The 26,013-nt window shown below is 29.2% G+C and overlaps 1 protein-coding gene and 1 pseudogene across 1 annotated transcript in view; one reads left to right on the forward strand and one right to left on the reverse strand.

Moving 5' to 3' along the window:
• Nucleotides 1–25,247, forward strand: part of LOC145293692 (proton myo-inositol cotransporter-like) — a 383,417-nt gene extending 358,170 nt beyond the window's left edge. The window contains exons 6-9 of the mRNA XM_080140102.1: nucleotides 12,912–13,026; nucleotides 16,835–17,076; nucleotides 20,054–20,206; nucleotides 22,468–25,247. Coding sequence (XP_079996228.1) covers nucleotides 12,912–13,026; nucleotides 16,835–17,076; nucleotides 20,054–20,206; nucleotides 22,468–22,688 — 731 coding nt within the window. The 3' untranslated portion in view covers nucleotides 22,689–25,247. The remainder of the gene's footprint in view (nucleotides 1–12,911; nucleotides 13,027–16,834; nucleotides 17,077–20,053; nucleotides 20,207–22,467) is intronic.
• Nucleotides 25,248–25,492: 245 nt separating this feature from the next.
• Nucleotides 25,493–25,609, reverse strand: LOC145294279 (5S ribosomal RNA; annotated as a pseudogene).
• Nucleotides 25,610–26,013: the final 404 nt, after the last annotated feature.

The raw sequence follows: 26,013 nt of genomic DNA on the forward strand, positions 1-26,013 counted from the left end.
CATAAAGTTATGAACAATACATAAAGTTATAAAAAGTACATAAAGTTATGAACAGTACATAAAGTTATGAACAGTACATAAAGTTATGAACAGTACATAAAGTTATGAACAGTACATAAAGTTATGAATAGTACATAAAGTTATGAATAGTACATAAAGTTATGAATAGTACATAAAGTTATGAACAGTACATAAAGTTATGAACAATACATAAAGTTATGAATAGTACATAAAGTTATGAACAATACATAAAGTTATGAATAGTACATAAAGTTATGAATAGTACATAAAGTTATGAATAGTACATAAAGTTATAAACAATACATAAAGTTATGAACAGTACATAAAGTTATGAACAGTACATAAAGTTATGAACAGTACATAAAGTTATAAACAGTACATAAAGTTATGAATAGTACATAAAGTTATGAATAGTACATAAAGTTATGAATAGTACATAAAGTTATGAACAGTACATAAAGTTATAAACAATACATAAAGTTATGAACAGTACATAAAGTTATGAACAGTACATAAAGTTATGAACAATACATAAAGTTATGAATAGTACATAAAGTTATGAATAGTACATAAAGTTATGAACAGTACATAAAGTTATGAACAATACATAAAGTTATGAATAGTACATAAAGTTATGAACAGTACATAAAGTTATGAACAGTACATAAAGTTATGAATAGTACATAAAGTTATGAACAATACATAAAGTTATGAACAGTACATAAAGTTATGAACAGTACATAAAGTTATGAATAGTACATAAAGTTATGAACAATACATAAAGTTATGAACAGTACATAAAGTTATGAACAGTACATAAAGTTATGAATAGTACATAAAGTTATGAACAATACATAAAGTTATGAATAGTACATAAAGTTATGAATAGTACATAAAGTTATGAATAGTACATAAAGTTATGAACAGTACATAAAGTTATGAACAGTACATAAAGTTATGAACAGTACATAAAGTTATAAACAGTACATAAAGTTATGAATAGTACATAAAGTTATGAATAGTACATAAAGTTATGAATAGTACATAAAGTTATGAACAGTACATAAAGTTATAAACAATACATAAAGTTATGAACAGTACATAAAGTTATGAACAGTACATAAAGTTATGAACAATACATAAAGTTATGAATAGTACATAAAGTTATGAATAGTACATAAAGTTATGAACAGTACATAAAGTTATGAACAATACATAAAGTTATGAATAGTACATAAAGTTATGAACAGTACATAAAGTTATGAATAGTACATAAAGTTATGAACAATACATAAAGTTATGAATAGTACATAAAGTTATGAACAATACATAAAGTTATGAATAGTACATAAAGTTATGAACAATACATAAAGTTATGAATAGTACATAAAGTTATGAATAGTACATAAAGTTATGAATAGTACATAAAGTTATGAACAATACATAAAGTTATGAACAGTACATAAAGTTATGAACAGTACATAAAGTTATGAACAATACATAAAGTCATGAACAATACATAAAGTTATAAAAAGTACATAAAGTTATGAACAGTACATAAAGTTATGAACAGTACATAAAGTTATGAACAGTACATAAAGTTATGAACAGTACATAAAGTTATGAACAGTACATAAAGTTATGAACAATACATAAAGTTATGAACAGTACATAAAGTTATAAACAGTACATAAAGTTATGAATAGTACATAAAGTTATAAACAGTACATAAAGTTATGAACAATACATAAAGTTATGAACAGTACATAAAGTTATGAACATTACATAAAGTTATGAACAGTACATAAAGTTATGAACAGTACATAAAGTTATGAACAGTACATAAAGTTATGAATAGTACATAAAGTTATAAACAGTACATAAAGTTATGAATAGTACATAAAGTTATAAACAGTACATAAAGTTATGAACAGTACATAAAGTTATGAACAATACATAAAGTTATGAACAGTACATAAAGTTATAAACAGTACATAAAGTTATGAACAGTACATAAAGTTATGAACAATACATAAAGTTATGAACAGTACATAAAGTTATGAACAGTACATAAAGTTATGAACAATACATAAAGTTATGAACAGTACATAAAGTTATAAACAGTACATAAAGTTATGAACAATACATAAAGTTATGAACAATACATAAAGTTATGAACAGTACATAAAGTTATGAACAGTACATAAAGTTATGAACAGTACATAAAGTTATGAACAATACATAAAGTTATGAACAATACATAAAGTTATGAACAGTACATAAAGTTATGAATAGTACATAAAGTTATAAACAGTACATAAAGTTATGAATAGTACATAAAGTTATAAACAGTACATAAAGTTATGAACAGTACATAAAGTTATGAACAATACATAAAGTTATGAACAGTACATAAAGTTATAAACAGTACATAAAGTTATGAACAGTACATAAAGTTATAAACAGTACATAAAGTTATGAATAGTACATAAAGTTATGAACAGTACATAAAGTTATAAACAGTACATAAAGTTATGAACAGTACATAAAGTTATAAACAGTACATAAAGTTTTGAACACTACATGAAGTAATGAACAGTACATAAAGTTATAAACAGTACATAAAGTTATGAACAGTTCATAAAGTTATGAATAGTACATAAAGTTATGAACAGTACATAAAGTTATGAACAGTACATAAAGTTATGAACAGTACATAAAGTTATGAACAGTACATAAAGTTATAAACAGTACATAAAGTTATGAACAGTACATAAAGTTATGAATAGTACATAAAGTTATGAATAGTACATAAAGTTATGAACAGTACATAAAGTTATGAATAGTACATAAAGTTATGAACAGTACATAAAGTTATGAATAGTACATAAAGTTATGAATAGTACATAAAGTTATGAACAGTACATAAAGTTATGAATAGTACATAAAGTTATGAATAGTACATAAAGTTATGAACAGTACATAAAGTTATGAATAGTACATAAAGTTATGAACAGTACATAAAGTTATGAACAGTACATAAAGTTATGAACAGTACATAAAGTTATGAACAGTACATAAAGTTATAAACAGTACATAAAGTTATGAACAGTACATAAAGTTATGAACAGTACATAAAGTTATGAATAGTACATAAAGTTATGAACAGTACATAAAGTTATGAATAGTACATAAAGTTATGAATAGTACATAAAGTTATGAACAGTACATAAAGTTATGAACAGTACATAAAGTTATGAACAGTACATAAAGTTATGAATAGTACATAAAGTTATGAATAGTACATAAAGTTATGAACAGTACATAAAGTTATGAATAGTACATAAAGTTATGAATAGTACATAAAGTTATGAACAGTACATAAAGTTATAAACAGTACATAAAGTTATGAACAGTACATAAAGTTATAAACAGTACATAAAGTTATGAACAGTACATAAAGTTATGAATAGTACATAAAGTAATGAACAGTACATAAAGTTATGAATAGTACATAAAGTTATGAACAGTACATAAAGTTATGAATAGTACATAAAGTTATGAATAGTACATAAAGTTATGAACAGTACATAAAGTTATGAATAGTACATAAAGTTATGAATAGTACATAAAGTTATGAACAGTACATAAAGTTATGAACAGTACATAAAGTTATGAATAGTACATAAAGTTATGAACAGTACATAAAGTTATGAATAGTACATAAAGTTATGAATAGTACATAAAGTTATGAATAGTACATAAAGTTATTAACAATACATAAAGTTATGAACAGTACATAAAGTTATGAACAGTACATAAAGTTATGAATAGTACATAAAGTTATAAACAGTACATAAAGTTATGAATAGTACATAAAGTTATGAATAGTACATAAAGTTATGAACAGTACATAAAGTTATGAACAGTATAAAAAGTTATGAACAATACATAAAGTTATGAACTGTACATAAAGTTATGAACAATACATAAAATTATTAACAGTACATAAAGTTATGAACAGCACATAAAGTTATGAACAGTACATAAAGTTATGAATAGTACATAAAGTTATAAACAGTACATAAAGTTATGAATAGTACATAAAGTTATGAATAGTACATAAAGTTATGAACAGTACATAAAGTTATGAACAGTACATAAAGTTATGAACAGTACATAAAGTTATGAACAGTACATAAAGTTATAAACATTACATAAAGTTATAAACACTACATAAAGTTATGAACAGTACATAAAGTTATGAACAGTACATAAAGTTATAAACAGCACATAAAGTTATGAACAGCACATAAAGTTATAAACAATACATAAAATTATGAACAGTACATAAAGTTATAAACAGTACATAAAGTTATGAACAGTACATAAAGTTATGAACAGTACATAAAATTATGAACAGTACATAAAGTTATAAACAGTACATAAAGTTATAAACAGTACATAAAGTTATGAACAGTACATAAAGTTATGAACAGTACATAAAGTTATAAACAGTAAATAAAGTTATAAACAGTACATAAAGTTATGAACAGTACATAAAGTTATGAACAGTACATAAAGTTATAAACAGTACATAAAGTTATGAACAGTACATAAAGTTATAAACAGTACATAAAGTTATGAACAGTACATAAAGTTATAAACAGTACATAACGTTATGAACAGTACATAAAGTTATGAACAGTACATAAAGTTATAAACAGTACATAAAGTTATAAACAGTACATAACGTTATGAACAGTACATAAAGTTATAAACAGTACATAACGTTATGAACAGTACATAACGTTATAAACAGTACATAAAGTTATGAACAGTACATAAAGTTATAAACAGTACATAACGTTATGAACAGTACATAAAGTTATGAACAGTACATAAAGTTATGAACAGTACATAAAGTTATGAACAGTATATAAAGTTATAAACAGTATATAAAGTTATAAACAGTACATAAAGTTATAAACAGTACATAAAGTTATGAACAGTACATAAAGTTATGAACAATACATAAAGTTATGAACAGTATATAAAGTTATAAACAGTACATAAAGTTATAAACAGTACATAAAGTTATGAACAGTACATAAAGTTATGAACAATACATAAAGTTATGAACAGTACGTAAAGTTACGAACAGTACATAAAGTTATGAACAGTACATAAAGTTATGAACAATACATAAAGTTATGAACAGTACATAAAGTTATGAACAGTACATAAAGTTATGAACAGTACATAAAGTTATGAACAGTACATAAAGTTATAAACAGTACATAAAGTTATGAACAGTACATAAAGTTATGAACAGTACATAAAGTTATGAACAATACATAAAGTTATGAACAGTACATAAAGTTATGAACAGTACATAAAGTTATAAACATTACATAAAGTTATGAACAATACATAAAGTTATGAACAGTACATTAAGTTATAAACAGTACATAAAGTTATAAACAATACATAAAGTTATGAACAGTACATAAAGTTATAAACAATACATAAAGTTATGAACAGTACATAAAGTTATGAACAGTACATAAAGTTATAAACAGTACATAAAGTTATAAACAATACATAAAGTTATGAACAGTACATAAAGTTATAAACAATACATAAAGTTATGAACAATACATAAAGTTATAAACAATACATAAAGTTATGAACAGTACATTAAAGTTATTAATAGTACATAAAGTTATAAACAGTAAATAAAGTTATAAACTGTACATAAAGTTATGAACAGTACATAAAGTTATGAACAGTACATTAAAGTTATAAACAGTACATAAATTATAAACAGTACATAAAGTTATGAACAATACATAAAGTTATGAACAATACATAAAGTTATAAACAATACATAAAGTTATGAACAGTACATAAAGTTATGAACAATACATAAAGTTATAAACAGTACATAAAGTTATGAACAATACATAAAGTTATAAACAATACATAAAGGTATAAACAGTACATAAAGTTATGAACAATACATAAAGTTATAAACAGTACATAAAGTTATGAACAGTACATAAAGTATGAACAGTACATAAAGTTATAAACAGTACATAAAGCTATGAACAATACATAAAGTTATGAACAGTACATAAAGTTATGAACAGTACATAAAGTTATAAACAATACACAAAGTTATAAACAGTACATAAAGTTATAAACAGTACATAAAGTTATGAACAGTACATAAAGTTATAAACAATACACAAAGTTATAAACAGTACACAAAGTTATAAACAGTACATAAAGTTATGAACAATACATAAAGTTATGAACAATACATTAAGTTATGAACAGTACACAAATTTATAAACAGTACATAAAGTTATGAACAGTACTTTGGTTAGAAGCAAGAAAGAGAAGTCTTACTGTGGGGTCTCAGCGAGTGAGTTCAGGCGAAGAAAAGGAAGAACAAACATGGCGGCCAGCATTTTTATTTCGTCCGTTCTCGCATAATCTCTTGTGTGCGTGAAGATGGAACCTATAAAACGATGTTCATTTCTGGGTGCTGGGAGATAATTTCCGATCAGCCAGTGGAGAAGGCAACGAGAGTAGAGACAAGAGACAGAGGACTGTAGCGATAATCTTTCTTGAACATTTAGTTTGTGTATTTGAGGTGACCCCCCCCCCCATTTTACATCAAGCTATTTCGGCGATGGCCAACGCAGGCTTAAGCAACATGATTAAGCCTTTTAATGGCGACGGTGATGTGGTGGCGTGGCTTAAAATGTGGACCTTGTAGCAAGGATTCAGAAGCTGGATGATGTGGCCGCAGTAATACCACTGTTTCTAGAAAGGGACGCACAGGCCCTCTATTTGGAGCTCAGCGAGCAGGAACAGGGTGACGCAGACGCAATCAAGGGTCGACTGATCGAAGCTTTCGCAGAGGGGCCTTTCGAGGCCTTTAATAAGTTGGAAGAGATGGACTGGTGAATCTGTGGATGTCTACGCGAATGAGATAAGGAGATTGGGTGAGTTGTCGGGCATCAGGGGACATGCCACGAGTCACGTAGTCAAGATGACTTTTGTTCCCGGGAGTGATGTGAGTGAGCTGCTTAAAACATAAAGTTATGAACAGTACATAAAGTTATAAAAAGTACATAAAGTTATGAACAGTACATAAAGTTATGAACAGTACATAAAATTATGAACAGTATATAAAATTATGAACAGTACATACAGTTATGAACAGTACATAAAATTATGAACAGTACAGAAAGTTATGAACAGTACATAAAATTATGAACAATACATAAAGTTATGAACAGTACATACAGTTATGAACAATACATAAAGTTATGAACAGTACATACAGTTATGAACAATACATAAAGTTATAAACAGTACATAAAGTTATAAACAGTACATAAAGTTATGAACAGTATATAAAGTTATAAACAATACATAAAGTTATGAACAGTACATACAGTTATGAACAATACATAAAGTTATAAACAGTACATAAAGTTATAAACAGTACATAAAGTTATGAACAATACATAAAGTTATAAACAGTACATAAAGTTATGAACAGTACATAAAGTTATGAAAAGTACATAAAGTTATGAACAGTATATAAAGTAATGAACAGTACATAAAGTTATTAACAGTATATAAAGTTATAAACAGTACATAAAGTTATGAACAGTACATAAAGTTATAAACAGTACATAAAGCTATGAACAGTACATAAAGTTATGAACAGTATATAAAGTTATGAACAGTACATAAAGTTATTAACAGTACATAAAGTTATAAACAGTACATATAGTTATGAACAGTACATAAATTTATGAACAATACATAAAGTTATGAACAGTACATAAAGTTATAAACAATACATAAAGTTATGAACAATACATAAAGTTATGAACAATACATAAAGTTATGAACAATACATAAAGTTATTAACAGTACATAAAGTTATGAACAGTACATAAAGTTATGAACAGTACATAAAGTTATGAACAATACATAAAGTTATGAACAATACATAAAGTTATGAACAGTATATAAAGTTATGAAGAGTACATAAAGTTATGAACAATACATAAAGTTATGAACAATACATAAAGTTATGAAGAGTACATAAAGTTATGAACAGTACATAAAGTTATAAACAGTACATAAAGTTATGAACAATACATAAAGTTATGAACAGTACATAAAGTTATGAACAATACATAAAATTATGAACAGTACATAAAGTTATGAACAGTACATAAAGTTATGAACAGTACATAAAGTTATGAACAGTACATAAAGTTATGAACAGTACATAAAGTTATGAACAATACATAAAGTTATAAACATTACATAAAGTTATAAACAGTACATAAAGTTATGAACAATACATAAAGTTATAAACATTACATAAAGTTATGAACAGTACATAAAGTTATAAACATTACATAAAGTTATAAACAGTACATAAAGTTATCAAGAGTACATAAAGTTATGAACAGTACATAAAGTTATAAACAGTACATAAAGTTATGAACAATACATAAAGTTATGAAGAGTACATAACGTTATGAACAATACATAAAGTTATGAACAGTACATAAAGTTATGAACAGTACATAAAGTTATGAACAATACATAAAGTTGTGAACAGTACCTAGGGGCCGAGCAAAGCTAGGCTTACCTGCTAGTTTTACCTAAAATCATGTTTTACAAACGATGAAATGATGAAGTTATTGAAATGATGAAGTTATTGAAATGATGAACTTTATTCATTTTTTATGAATTAGAAATTCTTGAAATTCCGTTTTAAAAAAAAATGCAATTATTATAAATTAATATTATAATTGTATAAAAATTTGTATAATATAATTGTGTTATAATAAAAATATGTATAATATAATTGTGTAATTTCAGGGGAAAGAAAATCATGTTTTGTTGTTTGAATCCAGATTAAATGTTAATGTACTTCCACTCGATTACAAACTAATTTCAGTAAATTCAATCTAGGAAAATGGAGGACTCTAATACAATGATCCTTTTTCTTGGACGGAATGTTCCAGGTTGTTATAGAAGTTCAAACCAAATTTTAAAGAAAATGAAAGAAAAACAATAATTTCTTTTATGTCATATGAGTAATTATGTTATGGAATATGAGTAATTATGTTATGGAATATGAGTAATTATGTTATGGAATATGAGCAATTATGTTATGTAAAATGAGTAATTATGTTATGTAGAATGAGTAATTATGTTATGGAATATGAGTAATTATGTTATGGAATATGAGTAATTATGTTATGGAATATGAGCAATTTTGTTATGTAAAATGAGTAATTATTTTATGGAATATGAGTAATCATGTTATGGTAATTAATTATGTTATGGAATATGAGTAATTTTGTTATGTAAAATGAGTAATCATTTATGGAATATGAGTAATTATTTATGGAATATGAGTAATTATTTTATGGAATATGAGTAATTATTTATGGAATATGAGTAATTATGTTCTGGAATATGAGTAATTATGTTATTAAAATGTGTAATTATGTTATGTAAAATGAGTAATTATGTTATGGTATATGAGTAATTATTTATGGAATATGAGGAATTATGTTATGGAATATGAGTAATTATGTTATGGAATATGAGTAATTATGTTATGGAATATGAATAATTATTTATGGAATATGAGCAATTATGTTATGTAAAATGAGTAATTATGTTATGTAGAATGAGTAATTATGTCATGGAATATGAGTAATTATGTTATGGAATATGAGTAATTATTTTATGGAATATGAGCAATTATGTTATGTAAAATGAGTAATTATTTTATGGAATATGAGTAATTATTTATGGAATATGAGTAATTATGTTATGGAATATGAGTAATTATTTTATGGATATGAGTAATTATGTTATGGAATATGAGTAATTATTTTATGGAATATGAGTAATTATGTTATAGAATATGAGTAATTATGTTATGGAAAATGAGTAATTATGTTATGGAATATGAGTAATTATTTTATGGAATATGAGTAATTATGTTATGGAAAATGAGTAATTATGTTATGGAATATGAGTAATTATGTTATGGAATATGAGTAATTATTTTATGGAATATGAGTAATTATGTTATAGAATATGAGTAAGTATGTTATAGAAAATGAGTAATTATTTATGGAATATGAGTAATTATGTTATAGAATATGAGTAATTATGTTATGGAAAATGAGTAATTATGTTATGGAATATGAGTAATTATTTTATGGAATATGAGTAATTATGTTATAGAATATGAGTAATTATGTTATGGAAAATGAGTAATTATGTTATGGAATATGAGTAATTATTTATGGAATATGAGCAATTATGTTATGTAAAATGAGTAATTATGTTATGTAGAATGAGTAATTATTTTATGGAATATGAGTAATTATGTTATGGAATATGAGTAATTATGTTATGGAATATGAGCAATTTTGTTATGTAAAATGAGTAATTATTTTATGGAATATGAGTAATTATGTTATGGTAATTAATTATGTTATGGAATATGAGTAATTATTTATGGAATATGAGTAATTATTTTATGGAATATGAGTAATTATGTTATGGAATATGAGTAATTATGTTATGGAATATGAGTAATTATTTTATGGAATATGAGTAATTATTTATGGAATATGAGTAATTATGTTCTGGAATATGAGTAATTATGTTATTAAAATGTGTAATTATGTTATGTAAAATGAGTAATTATGTTATGGTATATGAGTAATTATTTATGGAATATAAGCAATTATGTTATGGAATATGAGTAATTATGTTATGGAATATGAGTAATTATGTTATGGAATATGAATAATTATTTATGGAATATGAGCAATTATGTTATGTAAAATGAGTAATTATGTTATGTAGAATGAGTAATTATGTCATGGAATATGAGTAATTATGTTATGGAATATGAGTAATTATGTTATGGAATATGAGCAATTATGTTATGTAAAATGAGTAATTATTTTATGGAATATGAGTAATTATTTATGGAATATGAGTAATTATGTTATGGAATATGAGTAATTATATTATGGAATATGAGTAATTATTTATGGAATATGAGTAATTATTTTATGGAATATGAGTAATTATATTATGGAATATGAGTAATTATGTTATGTAAAATGAGTAATTATGTTATGTAAAATGAGTAATTATGTTATGGAATATGAGTAATTATGTTATGGAATATGAGTAATTATTTTATGGATATGAGTAATTATGTTATGGAATATGAGTAATTATGTTATGGAAAATGAGTAATTATGTTATGGAAAATGAGTAATTATGTTATGTAAAATGAGTAATTATGTTATGGAATATGAGTAATAATGTTATGTAAAATGAGTAATTATGTTATGGAATATGAGTTATTATTTTATGGAATATGAGCAATTATTTTAATTGAATATGAGTAATTATGCTATGGAATATGAGTAATTATTTTATGTAAAATGAGTAATTATTTTATGGAATATGAGTAATTATTTTATGGAATATGAGTAATTATTTTATGGAATATGAGTAATTATGTTATAGAATATGAGTAATTATGTTATGTAATATGAGTAATTATGTTATGGAATATGAGTAATTATTTATATTTTTAAGTTTTTTTCTCAATAAATAAACTGAAGTATTCTTTAACCGGTAAGGTAATGCAAGTATTTTCTTTTGAAATTCATTTTATTTTTAATTTATTTTATTTTAAAATTTATTTTATTTTTGAAATTTATTTTAATTTTAAATTTATTTTATTTTTAAATTTATTTTATTTTTAAATTCATTTAATTTTTAAATTTATTTTATTTTTTAATCTATTTTATTTTTAAATTTATTTTATTTTTAAATTTATTTTATTTTTAAATTTATTTTATTTTTGAAATTTATTTTATTTTTAAATTTATTTTATTTTTAATTTATTTTATTTTAAAATTTATTTTATTTTTGAAATTTATTTTATTTTTAAATTTATTTTATTTTTAAATTTATTTTATCTTTGAATTTATTTTATTTTTTAAATTTATTTTATTTTTAAATTTATTTTATTTTTAAATTTAATTTATTTTTAGATTTATTTTATTTTTGAAATTTATTTTATTTTTAAATTTAAAAATAAAATAAATTTCGAAAATAAAATTTATTTTATTTTTAAATTTATCTTATTTTTAAATTTATTTTATTTTAAAATTTGTTTTATTTTTAAATTTATTGTTTTTGAAATTTATTTTATTTTTGAAATTTATTTTATTTTGAAATTTATTTTATTTTTAAATTTGTTTTATTTTTAATTTATTTTATTTTTGAAATTTATTTTATTTTGAAATTTATTTCATTTTGAAATTGATTTTATTTTAAAATTTATTTTTTTTTTAATTTATTTTATTTTAGAATTTATTTTATTTTAAAATGATACATGGATTGATCATAGTAAAGGGCGATCTGAAGAAACCATTTTACTACAACAAGATTTAGGAGAGAGTATCACTATGTGATTACTCCACTTATCCTTGATCTTCAACTTACAATGCTGAGTGTTTATCAATAGGAGGAGGAGGAGGTCCAAATGTATTTTTTAAGTCTTTGATACAACGTGACTGAGAATCGAACCTCAATCTTCTCGGCCATTAGCCAACAATTCTAACCATTATGGTTATCTTGACGGTGTATTTAATATGGTGTCCTAATTTTTAAAAACGAGAAAAAAGTATCTGAAATTCTGACGATTTATTCAATTTTGATTTATATTTTTTTTACATTTTTGATTTGTTTCTTTTTTAAAATCTTATTTCATTTTTCTTTTCATTCAGGTGCTGTGATCAGTTTGGCTTGGTTGGCTATTGGGTTTTATTTGTCGTCTCAAAACACACCGGCTGTGTCTTTTATCGACCCATCTTCAGCGGACACATCATGTGCTACTCACAGGTATGAAGAACTGACATGACCCCACCTTGCTTTCGTTCGTAGCTTTTGTACACATACACAGGTAATAAGCATAGATAGAAATGCAGTTGGGTTTTATGGCTGCAAAAAATACCACTGGTGCCATATTTATGCTGAGAAAAATTCCAGAGAAGTACCTTGGTCGGAAGAATAACCTGTATTTTGTTTTTGTGCATTCACTGATGTTGTTTGATGTTGTGACTTGAATAGAAGTAACATTCAATAAAAGTTATCAGGATTAAAGTTGATGGATCAGATCCAGAAAGATTGAGTAAATAACAGAGCAGTTAATAAGAAATCGAATAAGCATGGATTAGTTTAGGAGTGAATCCTATACATACAGATATAGAAGCATAAGCGCATACTAAAAAAATCATAATTTAGGAATTTAAAATTTGTGATTTGAAAAAGTAAAATTTCAAATATAGAAATTTTATTGCATGCAAGATAAAGAATACAGTATAGTAAAATATAAAAACTCATGGGTTAAGGAATATATTTTACCTTGTTTTGCATACAATAAAATTTCTATATTTGAAATTTAACTTTTTCAAATCACAAATTTTAAATTCCTAAATTATGATTTTTTTGCTCTATCTAGTATATTGAGCAATTTTATTTAGCTGGGATTGTCTTATATAAAACATCACATCCAATAATATTTTGTAAGACCGATAATCACTAGATTTGCACACCAGTAGATTTATTGTATTTCGTTATTCTGAATTTATATATATATATATATATATATATATATATATAGTCTTTGAAGTTTTTAACCTTTAAAACTATACAAAACAATATTTTTTATCATTCGTTAAAAAAACCATCTAGTCAGTAAGTCATGTAATCACCTGCAATCACTGCATCAACTCGCTCTCGAATTTACTATAGTACCAATAATTTATTTTTCAAGGGATCATCAGTTGTTTACCATGAAACACTGTTTCGGGGATTTAAAAACAAAACAGTATATTACATCATGGCTCCCCAGCAGTGTTGATCAAACACCACCACCCTTAATCTTAGGAAGAAGACATGTTACAAACATTTGATCCAATTTCCTATTCTTAATTGCAATTACTAACCTTTTCATACTATAAAAATGAATTTCATACATGTGTGATTCATCAATTTCCACATTTAAAATGGATATATTTTTAATTTTTTAATTTTTCAGTCTTGTATTTATAAGATTAGGATTAATCCATTTAACTACTTATCACCCCCACTATGTTTAGTATTTAGTATATTTACATTCTTATTTAAAATTAGATATATAAAGGTTAAAAATATTTTTACATATATACTTTTTTTTTTATATATATATATGTGTGTGTGCGTGTGTATATATATATATATATATATATATATATATATATATATATATATATATATATAAGTTTCGTGGTTAAATTTAAAATTCTGAAAAAACAACATATAGAGACATATATTCAATTTAAGAATTTATTGTTTGACAAAAGGAATATATAGAAGGGGTTACTGGATTTTTCATCTGAATTCTATCAGTGTCTAATCTCGCTTATATATATATATATATATATATATATATATATATATATATATATATACTCTTTCTGGATCTGATCCATCAACTTTAATCCTATGTAAATTACTTTTATTTAACGCTACTTTTAAAATATCTGGCATCGAAACATTCCTCATCCAATCACATTTGCTGTAGACTGGTCACGTCTTGAGGATGCCTGATAAAAGAATACCAAAAATTGTGATGTACAGTCATCTGGCAGATGGGAAAAGAAATGTTGGGTTAGAGTTAGGTACAAGTTGAAAAGTAATCTGTCTGCAGTAAACATACATTTGAAGGAATCTGAAAAATCCAATACGAGAGAAAACAGAGAAAGAGCAAAACGCTATCAGCAGCTGCCAATCCAAACTTATTTTCTATATTCTACCATATTTGCAGATCTCTTGCTGGACTGAAAAGTCATCAGAGGCAAAAACATAAATGAATTTAAAAATTTGGTTTGCGGAACCTCATATGTCATATCAACAGGAGGGTCTATGATATATATATATATATATATATATATATATATATATATATATATATATATATATATTATTCTCCCTCTTTGGGGTTGAGGACTGTCACAAATGTATTTCGCCTGCTGCTTATTTGGCTATAAGCAAAACTCGCTTTTTGTTTGTTTGTAAATAAACAAGCAGTTCGAGTACCGTAAAAGCGATGGGCGAATGTTTATTTAATGGACATTTAAGAGCACCAATCCATGTTACAGTGGTTAAAACTGCTGACTATCAATGTGATAGCTGTAGGTTCAATCCACGGCTTGGGAAAGATGCTAGTGATACAACAGAACAGTACCGTATGTGGATGACTATATATATATTTAAATAAAATACATATGAAATACGTTTGAGAGCCAAATTACAACGCAATATTATGAAAATAAACAAATATTTATTTGTTTAAAATAAATATTTCGGCCATCTTCAGAATTGATACATTTTTCTTCTTTTTTTTTTCTCGCCATGATGTTAAACTGAAGCAAAAAAGCAGCAAAGAATTCGCGTGTTGTTGTCTTCGTGTTATTTTGAAAGGTAGAATGCGTTTGACGAATGCGTTTGACGAATGCGCTATGAAATTCATGGTTGTGTTTTCCCGTGATCAAAGCTTTTATTTTAATATTGCATTATAATTTGACTTTCAAACGTATCTCATACATATTTTATTTTAAAATTCAATCAACGCTTCTATCACAGAAAACACAACCCTGACTATATATATATATATATATATATATATATATATATATATATATATATAGTAATTTATAAAATATATATGGCGATTAAGCTACACTGAATATTCGGCGTTTCATCCACTATAGGATTCGTCAGGCTTATGCGCGAATTCTGTGGTTGTTTCTTGTTTTTATATATGTTGAGGATTTTTAGTTAGCCAATCAGCTTTCTAGTATCCACCGCGCCCCTTCCTATCAGCCAATGGGCATGCATTTTATCATCATATAAAATCACGGATCCAGTTAGTTTTATAAATAATACAACATAAGTCATAAAAACAGGAAACCAGGAAGGAATTCCAAAGTCTAGCAATCTAAGAGAAGAATCTATTAGAGTAGAAGGCTTTCTAGCAACAAGGACCTCAACAGTGAAGGGTTGGGATTTTGTTGCTTGTTGGATTAGTAAGGAGTATGTACGCCAAATGGGCACAAGTTCTATGAATCCCCCCTCACCAATCTTTCACGAAAAACACCCGTCTGGCTGAAACTACTGTCAATAATTTTCCTCACTCTTTATCTGTGCCTAAATCCAAACGTAGATTCCATGAGAAAAGCTTCTTTCTTAGAACTGCACGCCAGTGGAACTCTCTGCCGCTTGCCTGTTTCCCACCTGACTACAACTTGGACGTCTTCAAGTCCAACATAAACAAACTCCTGACAAACCGCCCCCTTAAGTAAGACACTCTATCAAAACCCCCAATACTAATGATTACTACAATACTATCTCATTGATTACTGTACACGCAATAACCCTTATCCCTGAGTGGCCTTCGGGCCTTGATAAGTGGTGACCCCCATGTAAAAAAAAAAATCCATCAGAGCAAATTCCATGAAAATTGTTGTCATCATTGTTTTATCTCCCTTCTTTCCATTCATCTATCTATTGTTGTTTTCCATTTGAAAATTCTCATTTCCAAAACGTCTATCATCTTTGAACAATTGTGTGGAACTCAATTTACAATATTCCGTCTCTTCTATTCCAGAACGTGCAACCAATGCATGCGCGATTTATTTTGTGGCTATTGTTATATGGACACGGCATTCGGTGCCGTCAACAGTTCTTGCCTTCCAGCAGATTATGACAATCCATGGTTGTCCACACGAGGACGCTGCAACTCAACTTATCTACCCGGAAAACTCACCTGGGCATATGATTATTGCCCAACGCCGTACGCCTGGATGCCAATGGTTGGCTTAGTTTTGTACTTGGTATTCTTTGCTCCAGGTAAATTTTTTTTTTTTTTTCTTCGAGATTATTCAGAATTCCGCTTTTATTTATTTTTTTGTTGTGTTGATATTTTTTTATGGAAATCGCTCCAGACAAGACATAAAGCTATTTGATATAAGAAGATGAAAAGAATTACTACTTCAAGGTTAAAAACTAGTTAACAGTAAGCGTTAGATAAATAGATTCCAACCCAGAAAACAGCAATTCTTCACCCTTTGTCAGAAACATCGCTCATGGAATGTGAGGACTAAAGGACAAAATAAGGGAAGCAAGAGTTACATGAGGCTGATGAAAGTAAATCCAAGGTTCAATTTCTCTACTCTCCTCACTCCGAGTAATATTTTTAGGGTCAATGGTGGCCCAATAGGGGATGCCACTGAAACCATGTAATTTCTGGCCAGAGATTTTCGGCCTTTTTGTCTGGAGATTCTTCAAGCAGGGAACACGTGTTTAGAAATAAATACCACTTCAAGGTCAAAAACAATAAGTGCCGTATGACATATGGATAGAGTCCAACCCAGAAAACAGCAATTTTTCCTCCTTTGTCAGAAACATTGCTCATGGAATGTGAGGACAAAATAAAAGCAGGAATTACGTGGAAAGTAAATATCTGAATATTCAAACATGTCAAATGTAACTAACTTCATCAGAAATGATGTGAAGTATGCTTCATCAGTGTTTGCACTATTAATATATCTATCCATCTTTCTCTCTCTCTCTCTCTTTCTTTATATATATATATATATATATATATATAAAATCTGGGTAGGTTATTCATTAAAAGGCGTTGAGTGAAATTTGAAAATCAAATAAGAGACGTGTTACATTTAACACTTTAAAGCCAAATAACAACGCAAATGTTTTTTTTTACCTTTATAAAATAAACGAATATTTATTTTTAAAGAGAGATATATTTCGGAGATATACACTCCTTTTTCAATCTATATATATTTTTTTCCTCTTATATATATATATATATATATATATATATATATATATATATATTATTTTTTTACTTCTTTTAAACAGTACTCGACATACACATGTTTCGCTGCTCTATAGCTCATCAGCAAAGCTTGTATTAGAGCTCGAACCTCAGACCATAGGTTTTATAGTCGAGTTAGTATACCGTTACACTACGGGTCTCTACTGATATTATTAGCTATTTTTATCGCATTTTTAAAAGTTATTTTGTTGTTGTTGATTTTTTTGCGATAATGAAATATTCGGTATTAGTGTCTCCTAGCTAGGAGATGAAGGAATTAGTTTTCCATAAGAAATATCGCTCCTATTTAGAGAAAACTAATCTTAGAGAAATTCCTTGATCTCTTAGGGGACGCTAATAGTGAGTATTTCATGATCGCTAATAGTGAGTATTTCATGATCGCTAATAGTGAGTATTTCATGATCGCTAAAATACACAGAACAATATTTATTATTGTTGTTCCGTGTATTATATTGCTATAATAAAACATATTTCTTATGGAAAATTGATTCCTTCATCTCCTAGCTAGGAGACGCTAATACCGAATATTTAATTATCGCTATAAAATCAGCAACAAAACTTTAAAAAAAGCGATAAAAATAGCTAACAATAACAGCAGGGGCCCGTAGCGTAATGGTTTACACACTCGACTATAGTTTGAGGTGTGAGCTCTAATACAGTCAAACTATGCTGATGAGCTATAGAGCAACGAAACACGTATATGTAGAGTAGTGTTTAAAAATAGTAAAATAATATATATATAGGATGGAATACTGTTGCCATATCTGGGCAGGAGCTGCTAAAAACAGCCTAGCCTGCCTTGACAGAGTACAAAATAGACTTTGTGGCTTAGTGGGGGATGCCCTTTTCTCTACCCTGCAACCTCTCTCCCACAGAAGAGACGTTGCGAGCCTATCCTTGTTTTATCGTTATTTCCATGGCAGGTGCTCGTCTGAACTCCAATCTCTGGTCCCCCCCCCTCACCAATCTTTCACGAAAAACACCCGTCTAGCTGAATCCACTGTGAAAAATTTCCCCCACTCTATATATGTGCCTAAATCAAAACGCGGATTCCATGAACAAAGCTTCTTTCTTAGAACTGCACGCCTGTGGAACTCTGTTCCGTCTGCCTGCTTCCCACCTGACTACAACTTGGATGTCTTCAAGTCCAACGTTAACAAATTCCTAATGAACCGCCCCCTTAAGTAAACACTTCATCAAAGCTCCACACTAACGTACTGTACTTGCAATAACCCTTATCCCTGAGTGGCTTCCGGACCTTGGTAAGTGGTGACCACCGTGTAAAAAAATATATATATATATATATATATATATATATATATTGTGATATAGAAAATTAATAAAGTTATTGCTTTATTAATGTTTTTTTTTTTTTTACTTTTATTCACTCCAAACATATTACCACTTGGAGTAAAGGCTATTATGTGAGGCCATGCCTGCAGGACCATTATGTAGGGAGTTGAGCAGCGAAATGTCTGTTCACATTATATTTAAGTTAGTACAGTCAGGGAATCAGGATACAACTAGGGATCTTTACAGTGAATGGTGGGATTTTTCAGCTTGAATAATTTATGTTCAAGAGTCACCGGTGCTACAAGTTTGTCGCGATTAAAATACTTGTCGTGCAACATTGCAGCGATGGGACGGGAGTTGGAGCTTGGGTGACAGTGTAGGATCTATTAGATTGGACACTGTTTTTGGACCCTGTTGAAGATGTGAAGATTAGTAGTGGATGCTCCAGTCGAGATGTGGCAAAAATATGCATAGGCAAATGATGGCTTTGTAGAATTACTGGATTCTGTCAGGTGTAAGTTGTTTTCTAGCATGGTAGATGGAAACCACCTTCTTGGCAGAAAGGACAAAGATCATTAAAACTGTCCCCTTTTACAGTCACAGAACTGAAATTGTGTTGGCGTCAGATACAAAGGATAATTAACTTGTTGATTTTTCTGTTTTTGTGTTTTTTAGGAATGGGTCCCATGCCATGGACCATAAATTCTGAGATCTACCCCCTGTGGGCACGAAGTACTGGTAACGCTGCAGCCACTTTCACCAACTGGTTCACGAATTTGATTGTATCAATGTCATTTCTCAGCTTAACCGAAGTTCTCACGAGATACGGTAAGTTCTCGATTTGTGGAAGAAAAAAAAAAACTTTTTTTTTAATTCAAACATTTTATTTGTTTAGAGATTGTTTCTTGCATGTCATTTTTTTATCTGACATTCATTCAATTTTCTTTTAGGGAATTTCTCACACACACATACACAAATGCACACACAGAGACAAGCACGCAGAGATATACCCAAACAAATGCCTACAAACAAACACACACACACACACACACACACAATGTTAAATGAAACTTTTTTGCGTCCTTCTATTTTTTTATTTAGTTGTTCATTTTACTCTTTCATTTACTTCTGCTGTTTCTTTTACGTTTACTTTTAAGAGTCTGTGTTCTTACATATATGCGTGTGTATGTGTATGCTCTTACGTATCTTACGTGCAGTTCACTGTTATATGTGTGTGTGTGTGTGTGTGTGTATGTGTGTGTTTATCCTTACACCGTTTCTTGCCTTAAAAGTCTTCGAGACGTGTATGTGCCATGTATAATGCGTACATACTTGGTTGCCTTGGCCAGCGGATGATGCCTTCTCGTCGCTGGCCTCCATCTCATGGGGTGTGGTCACTGCAGACAAATGCATCGATAAACAACAAGATGGATTTGAAGCTTCAATCTTTTATTTCAAGGCAAGCCTATAATCTCGAACCCTGGTTGTTGGAGGGCCAGATCTCTGAACTGCATTTCTCTGCTGCCTAAACCACTCTCCGCCCATGTGGTCGTCAACCGGAAGCCTACGACCACAATTCCCGTGTCACCCCTAATTTCCGGTACATCCTCTCTAGGTTGATACCTGTCAAACCTAACCTTTTGTGACCCTGCCAACTCGCTGATGGGAAACCTAAAATATGCTTATATAACTTCTATTTCTAAAACTACCTAGATAGCAATTAAGCTGGGATTCACAATACTACAACGCACAGACACACATGAACACAGACACATACAAAAGCACACACATACACATACTCACACACATGCACACAAACACAAACAAACATGCACAAACAGACACACACACACAAACATAGACTAACAAATACACACATAAACATACACAAACCCATACACACAAACAAACACACATATACCCACATAAAAACACTCAAAAACACACACAAAATCACATACAAACACACACACATTCAAACACTCAAAAACGCACAAACACACATACAAACACACAAACACACATATACACATAAACATGAACTTCAAATCCAAAATGCATGCTAAATCCTGAAATGGAAGTTCCTGGTAGTAAGGTGGTAAAAAGATCCAATGCATATTGTAATCCTTCCAAGGCACTAGGTAACACTAGGTAACACTAGGTAACACTAAGTAACACTAGGTAACACTAGGTAACACTAAGTAACACTAGGTAACACTAGGTAACACTAAGTAATACTAGGTAACACTAGGTAACACTAAGTAACACTAGGTAACACTAGGTAACACTAAGTAACACTAGGTAACACTAGGTAACACTAAGTAACACTAGGTAACACTAGGTAACACTAAGTAACACTAGGTAACACTAGGTAACACTAGGTAACAATCAAATATAAATATATTTCCTTCATTTCTCCTTTGGTTGGATAAGATATCTGGCAAATATTTGATTAGATAAATCCAGTAAAGATTTTTTTATATAAGTTTCAAAATTTAATCCAATTTGTGAATAAAAAGAATGATTTATCAGAAAAGAATAAGCATAATAGTCATTAAAAAATATTATATTTAACTTAAGTGCAGCTAGACCAGCACCCATTAGGGATCGAACCTACAGCCATCTAATTGAAAGTCAACAGTTATACCCACTGGCCCATAAGATTGATGCCTTCAAACGATATCATCAAACGTCTATTAATATAAACATTTTGGTCACTACTTTTAAAGTGCTCGATTTGTTTGCTTATTTACAAAAAACAAAGAACTTTGCATTATGCTAAGTAGCAGGCGAAACCATTTACAACAGTGCTCAACCCCCAAAAGGGTGACTTTTTATTAAAATGCATCTTTGAGTTTTAGATTTTTTTTCATGTACATGTATGTGTGTGTGTGTGTCTGTGTGTGTGTGTGTCTGTGTATGCGTGTGTGTGTGTCTGTGTATGCGTGTGTGTGTGTGAGTGAGAGAGAAAGAGAGAAAATTGTAATATTATGGATATTAAACATTATTTCATGTCATAAGAAATCGCTGTCAAGCAAATTTGTGACAATTTCATGTTCTAATTTTTAATTATTTTCTTTTCATCCCAGGAACTTTTTGGTTGTATACAACTCTTGCCTTGCTTGGTGGAATTTTGTTAGCGTTTATATTGCCCGAAACGAAGGGGAAGACTCTGGAAGAGGTGGAGGGAGTCTTTGCCAAATCGTGGTGTGCGTCAGGCCCAACTCTGCCGTCCGTCAAATCCATACAGTACGTCCACATACGTGGCCTCAACCGGGATGGTCGAGAATCGGAACTGGAGTCACCCTAAATAAACACATATCAAGAGGTTCTAATGTTGATCTGACCTGCACACTTTAAAACCAACTTTGCGATAAGCAGCCCGGTGCAGCTTCTTTTCTCTCTTTGCTCGTCTGTAAGAGTGTGTGCATGTGTGTGGCTGAGAGGGATATTGTCAAGACAAGGTGAGACTTGCAAAAAAGACGTCTCCCTGCCTTTTTGATCCTCTCTCTTTTTATTTTTTATCTTTCCCCATATCTACTGCTTTCTTTTAACTGTCTCTGTCTCTCTTTATTTCTCTCTCTTTCTCTCTCTCTCTCGCTCTCTAGAGATGCTTTCACCGAGGCCCCCTCCCCTGAATTTCTCCCTACTCCCTGTCCAATGTAAATCTTTTCTTTTTTTTTTTTTGACTTTGCAGGAACAGCCAAATTTAATTTGATCCTTTGACAATCCTCTGATTCTTTTTTTTTTTTTTTTTTTTTTTTTTTTTTCCCCCCAAAGAAGTTTCTTAGCTGAAGAAGCAGGAGAGTAAAAAAGGGGAAACTAAACGGGGGACCGGGGGGGAGGGATTAGATAATGAAAGGGTTTAATCCGAGACGAATTTCACTAATTGGTTCTGGTTGAAGACGCATTTATGGACAGCAATAGAACAAGACAAGTTGAAGACATTTTTTTTTTTTTTTTTTTTTTGCAATTTAACTTCGAAGTAGGAGAAAAAAAATTTTTTTAAATTAATAACGGAACATAAAAAAAAAATCAATTATCAGTATATTAATACAAGTGAACAATTTGTTGAATTAACACCCTAAAGGTAAACTAATTTGCATATTATCATTTTATTTAGTGTGTGACGTGAGCAAAAATGTTGTACACGTCTGCAAAGAATTGAACATTAATGTTTTGTAAAACAAACTCTCGTTAATTATTTGATTTTTGGGGTTTTTCTTGGGAGTCACCGCTTATGAAGTGAAGGCCCAAAGGCCACTCGAGGGTAAGGGTTAATGAATGCAAGATGGTAGTGTAGTAACCGTTAATGGTGTAAATTGGGTAGAATTTGATACTTGATTGGAATGACTGAATAAGAATTTGTTTACATTGGATTTGAAGGTTATTATGTTGTATTCAACCCAGAAGCAGACCAGCGGAACAGTGTTCCACAGGCGGACAGTTCTGTGTTTTTATCTTACAATTGATGACACTTCTATCCATAGATATTTTCCATATCGTTAATGACTGCTTAGCTTTTTGGGGTGAAAAGAGGGTTTACTTCTGGAGGAGATTTTAGTTTATGCTGATGTAGAGATCGTTTTTTTTTTTTTTTTTTTTTTTTTCATTTTAACTTTGAAGTTCGAATAGGGCACTAAACATAGCTGCAAGAACGAATTTCATAACAGAACTGTTTTTCAAAAAAAACAAAAAAAAACATAGTCGATCATCTGCATATTTGTAAAGCTGAGGTGACACTGACACTAAGAGGCCCACTTCCTATTCACAATAGAAAACCGATAATATGCAAACGGTTAATTTGCATATTATCGTTTCCTTTAATGCTCTACATGTGTGCGTAAAGAAATGTAAAACAGTCTCTCATTAATTATTTGTTTTTTAAGTTTTCCTTTCACAATTAACCACATTTTTATCCGCAAATATTTTCCATGTTGAATATTAAAATTTTTTTTTTTACCCACGTTCACCCCTATCAAGGCATATCGCCTCTTGGACATAAAGGGGTTACTATTTGGGACCATGCCTAGGAAAGATTAACCAGATGTTGATTTACATTACATTTAAAATTCTGCATATCAGTACAGACAGGGAAGCAGGTAGCAGGAAGGGAATTCCAAAGTCCAGCTGTTCAAGGGAAGAAACTATTAGAGTAGAAAGCCTTCTGGCATTTAGGGATATCAACAGTGAAGGGGTGAGATTTTGCTGCTAAGTAGGTTTGTTGGGAATATGTACATCGAGGGGGGGTACAAGTGGAACGAGTTCATCAGAACATTCCATTAAAATATTTGTAAAACAGGCACAGAGATGCAACATTGCAGTGATGAGACAGGGGTTGTAGCTTAGTTGACAAAGTGGGACCTATTAGACTGAAGACCCTTTTTTAGACCCTAACCAAAAGGGAGAGACTAATTTAATTATTACAATCTTGTGTAATAAAGCAAGTTAGATTCAAGGTACTTCTTGTACCCTGACTCCCAAACGGACATTGAACATGATCTACAGAAAGGAGAATAAAAAGTCGACCTTGGGTTTACTTTCAACAGCCTTGGTAACTTAGGAAAAAAGTGTAGTATCTGTTCTGATACGACACTTCACCTTTTACTGTCCTCGGCTAGTTAATGATAAATCCTTCATGACTAAGGCAATTTTTATTTTTGTTCCTATCCAGAATGCGCCTTCTTGTGGAGCTAGATTTTTCCCCACATTAAAAACCAACCTTGTGTCTAATTCTGCCCTCGTGGGGAGGCAAGTAAATAGGAACACCATTTATTTAATGTGTGACACGAGAAAGATGTTGTACACATGTGTATAGAGTTGGATGAGAATGTGGTAATTATATTTTGGCTTTTGGTTTATTGCTAAATAAGAGCAAAGTTGTATAGATACGTATAAGAAAGGATACGTACGGAATGTTGATAGAATCTTTAAAAAAAAAACTCAGCTATTAGGCATGCGAATGTTGCATCTTGTCACACCGAAACGAAAATACATGCTTAACAATAGACGTGTCTCTTAACCCTCCGGAGTCGTGGGGGCACTGCATTATTTCATGCAACGTGCCTTGGGTAAGAATAGCCTGGCGGCGCCCATCCCTTTCCAGGCTCCGAACACATACAGTACCTGGTATTCCCAAATGGTCACCCTTTTAGTACTGGCCAGGCTCAACATCGCTTAACTTCGGTGATCTAATGGGAACAGGTGCATCAATGTGATTATGCTGTATATATGTTTAACAATAACGGTATTTAATTGTGATGCGCAAAAGATGCTGTACACATGTTTATAAAGAATTTTAAAAGAGAGTGTGTTACATGTATTTAAAAAGAGAGTGTGTTACATGTATTTAAAAAGAGAGTGTGTTACATGTATTTAAAAAGAGAGTGTGTTACATGTATTTAAAAAGAGAGTGTGTTGCATGTATTTAAAAAGAGAATGTGTTACATGTATTTAAAAAGAGAATGTGTTACATGTATTTAAAAAGAGAGTGTGTTACATGTATTTAAAAAGAGAGTGTGTTACATGTATTTAAAAAGAGAGTGTGTTACATGTATTTAAAAAGAGAGTGTGTTACATGTATTTAGGTTTTGGGATAAATTTGTTCATCCATTAGGACAACGAGGACCATCTAA

This window comes from Euprymna scolopes, chromosome 15, assembly GCF_053919585.1.
Source record: "Euprymna scolopes isolate OS-2025 chromosome 15, ASM5391958v1, whole genome shotgun sequence".
NCBI lineage: Eukaryota > Metazoa > Mollusca > Cephalopoda > Sepiida > Sepiolidae > Euprymna > Euprymna scolopes.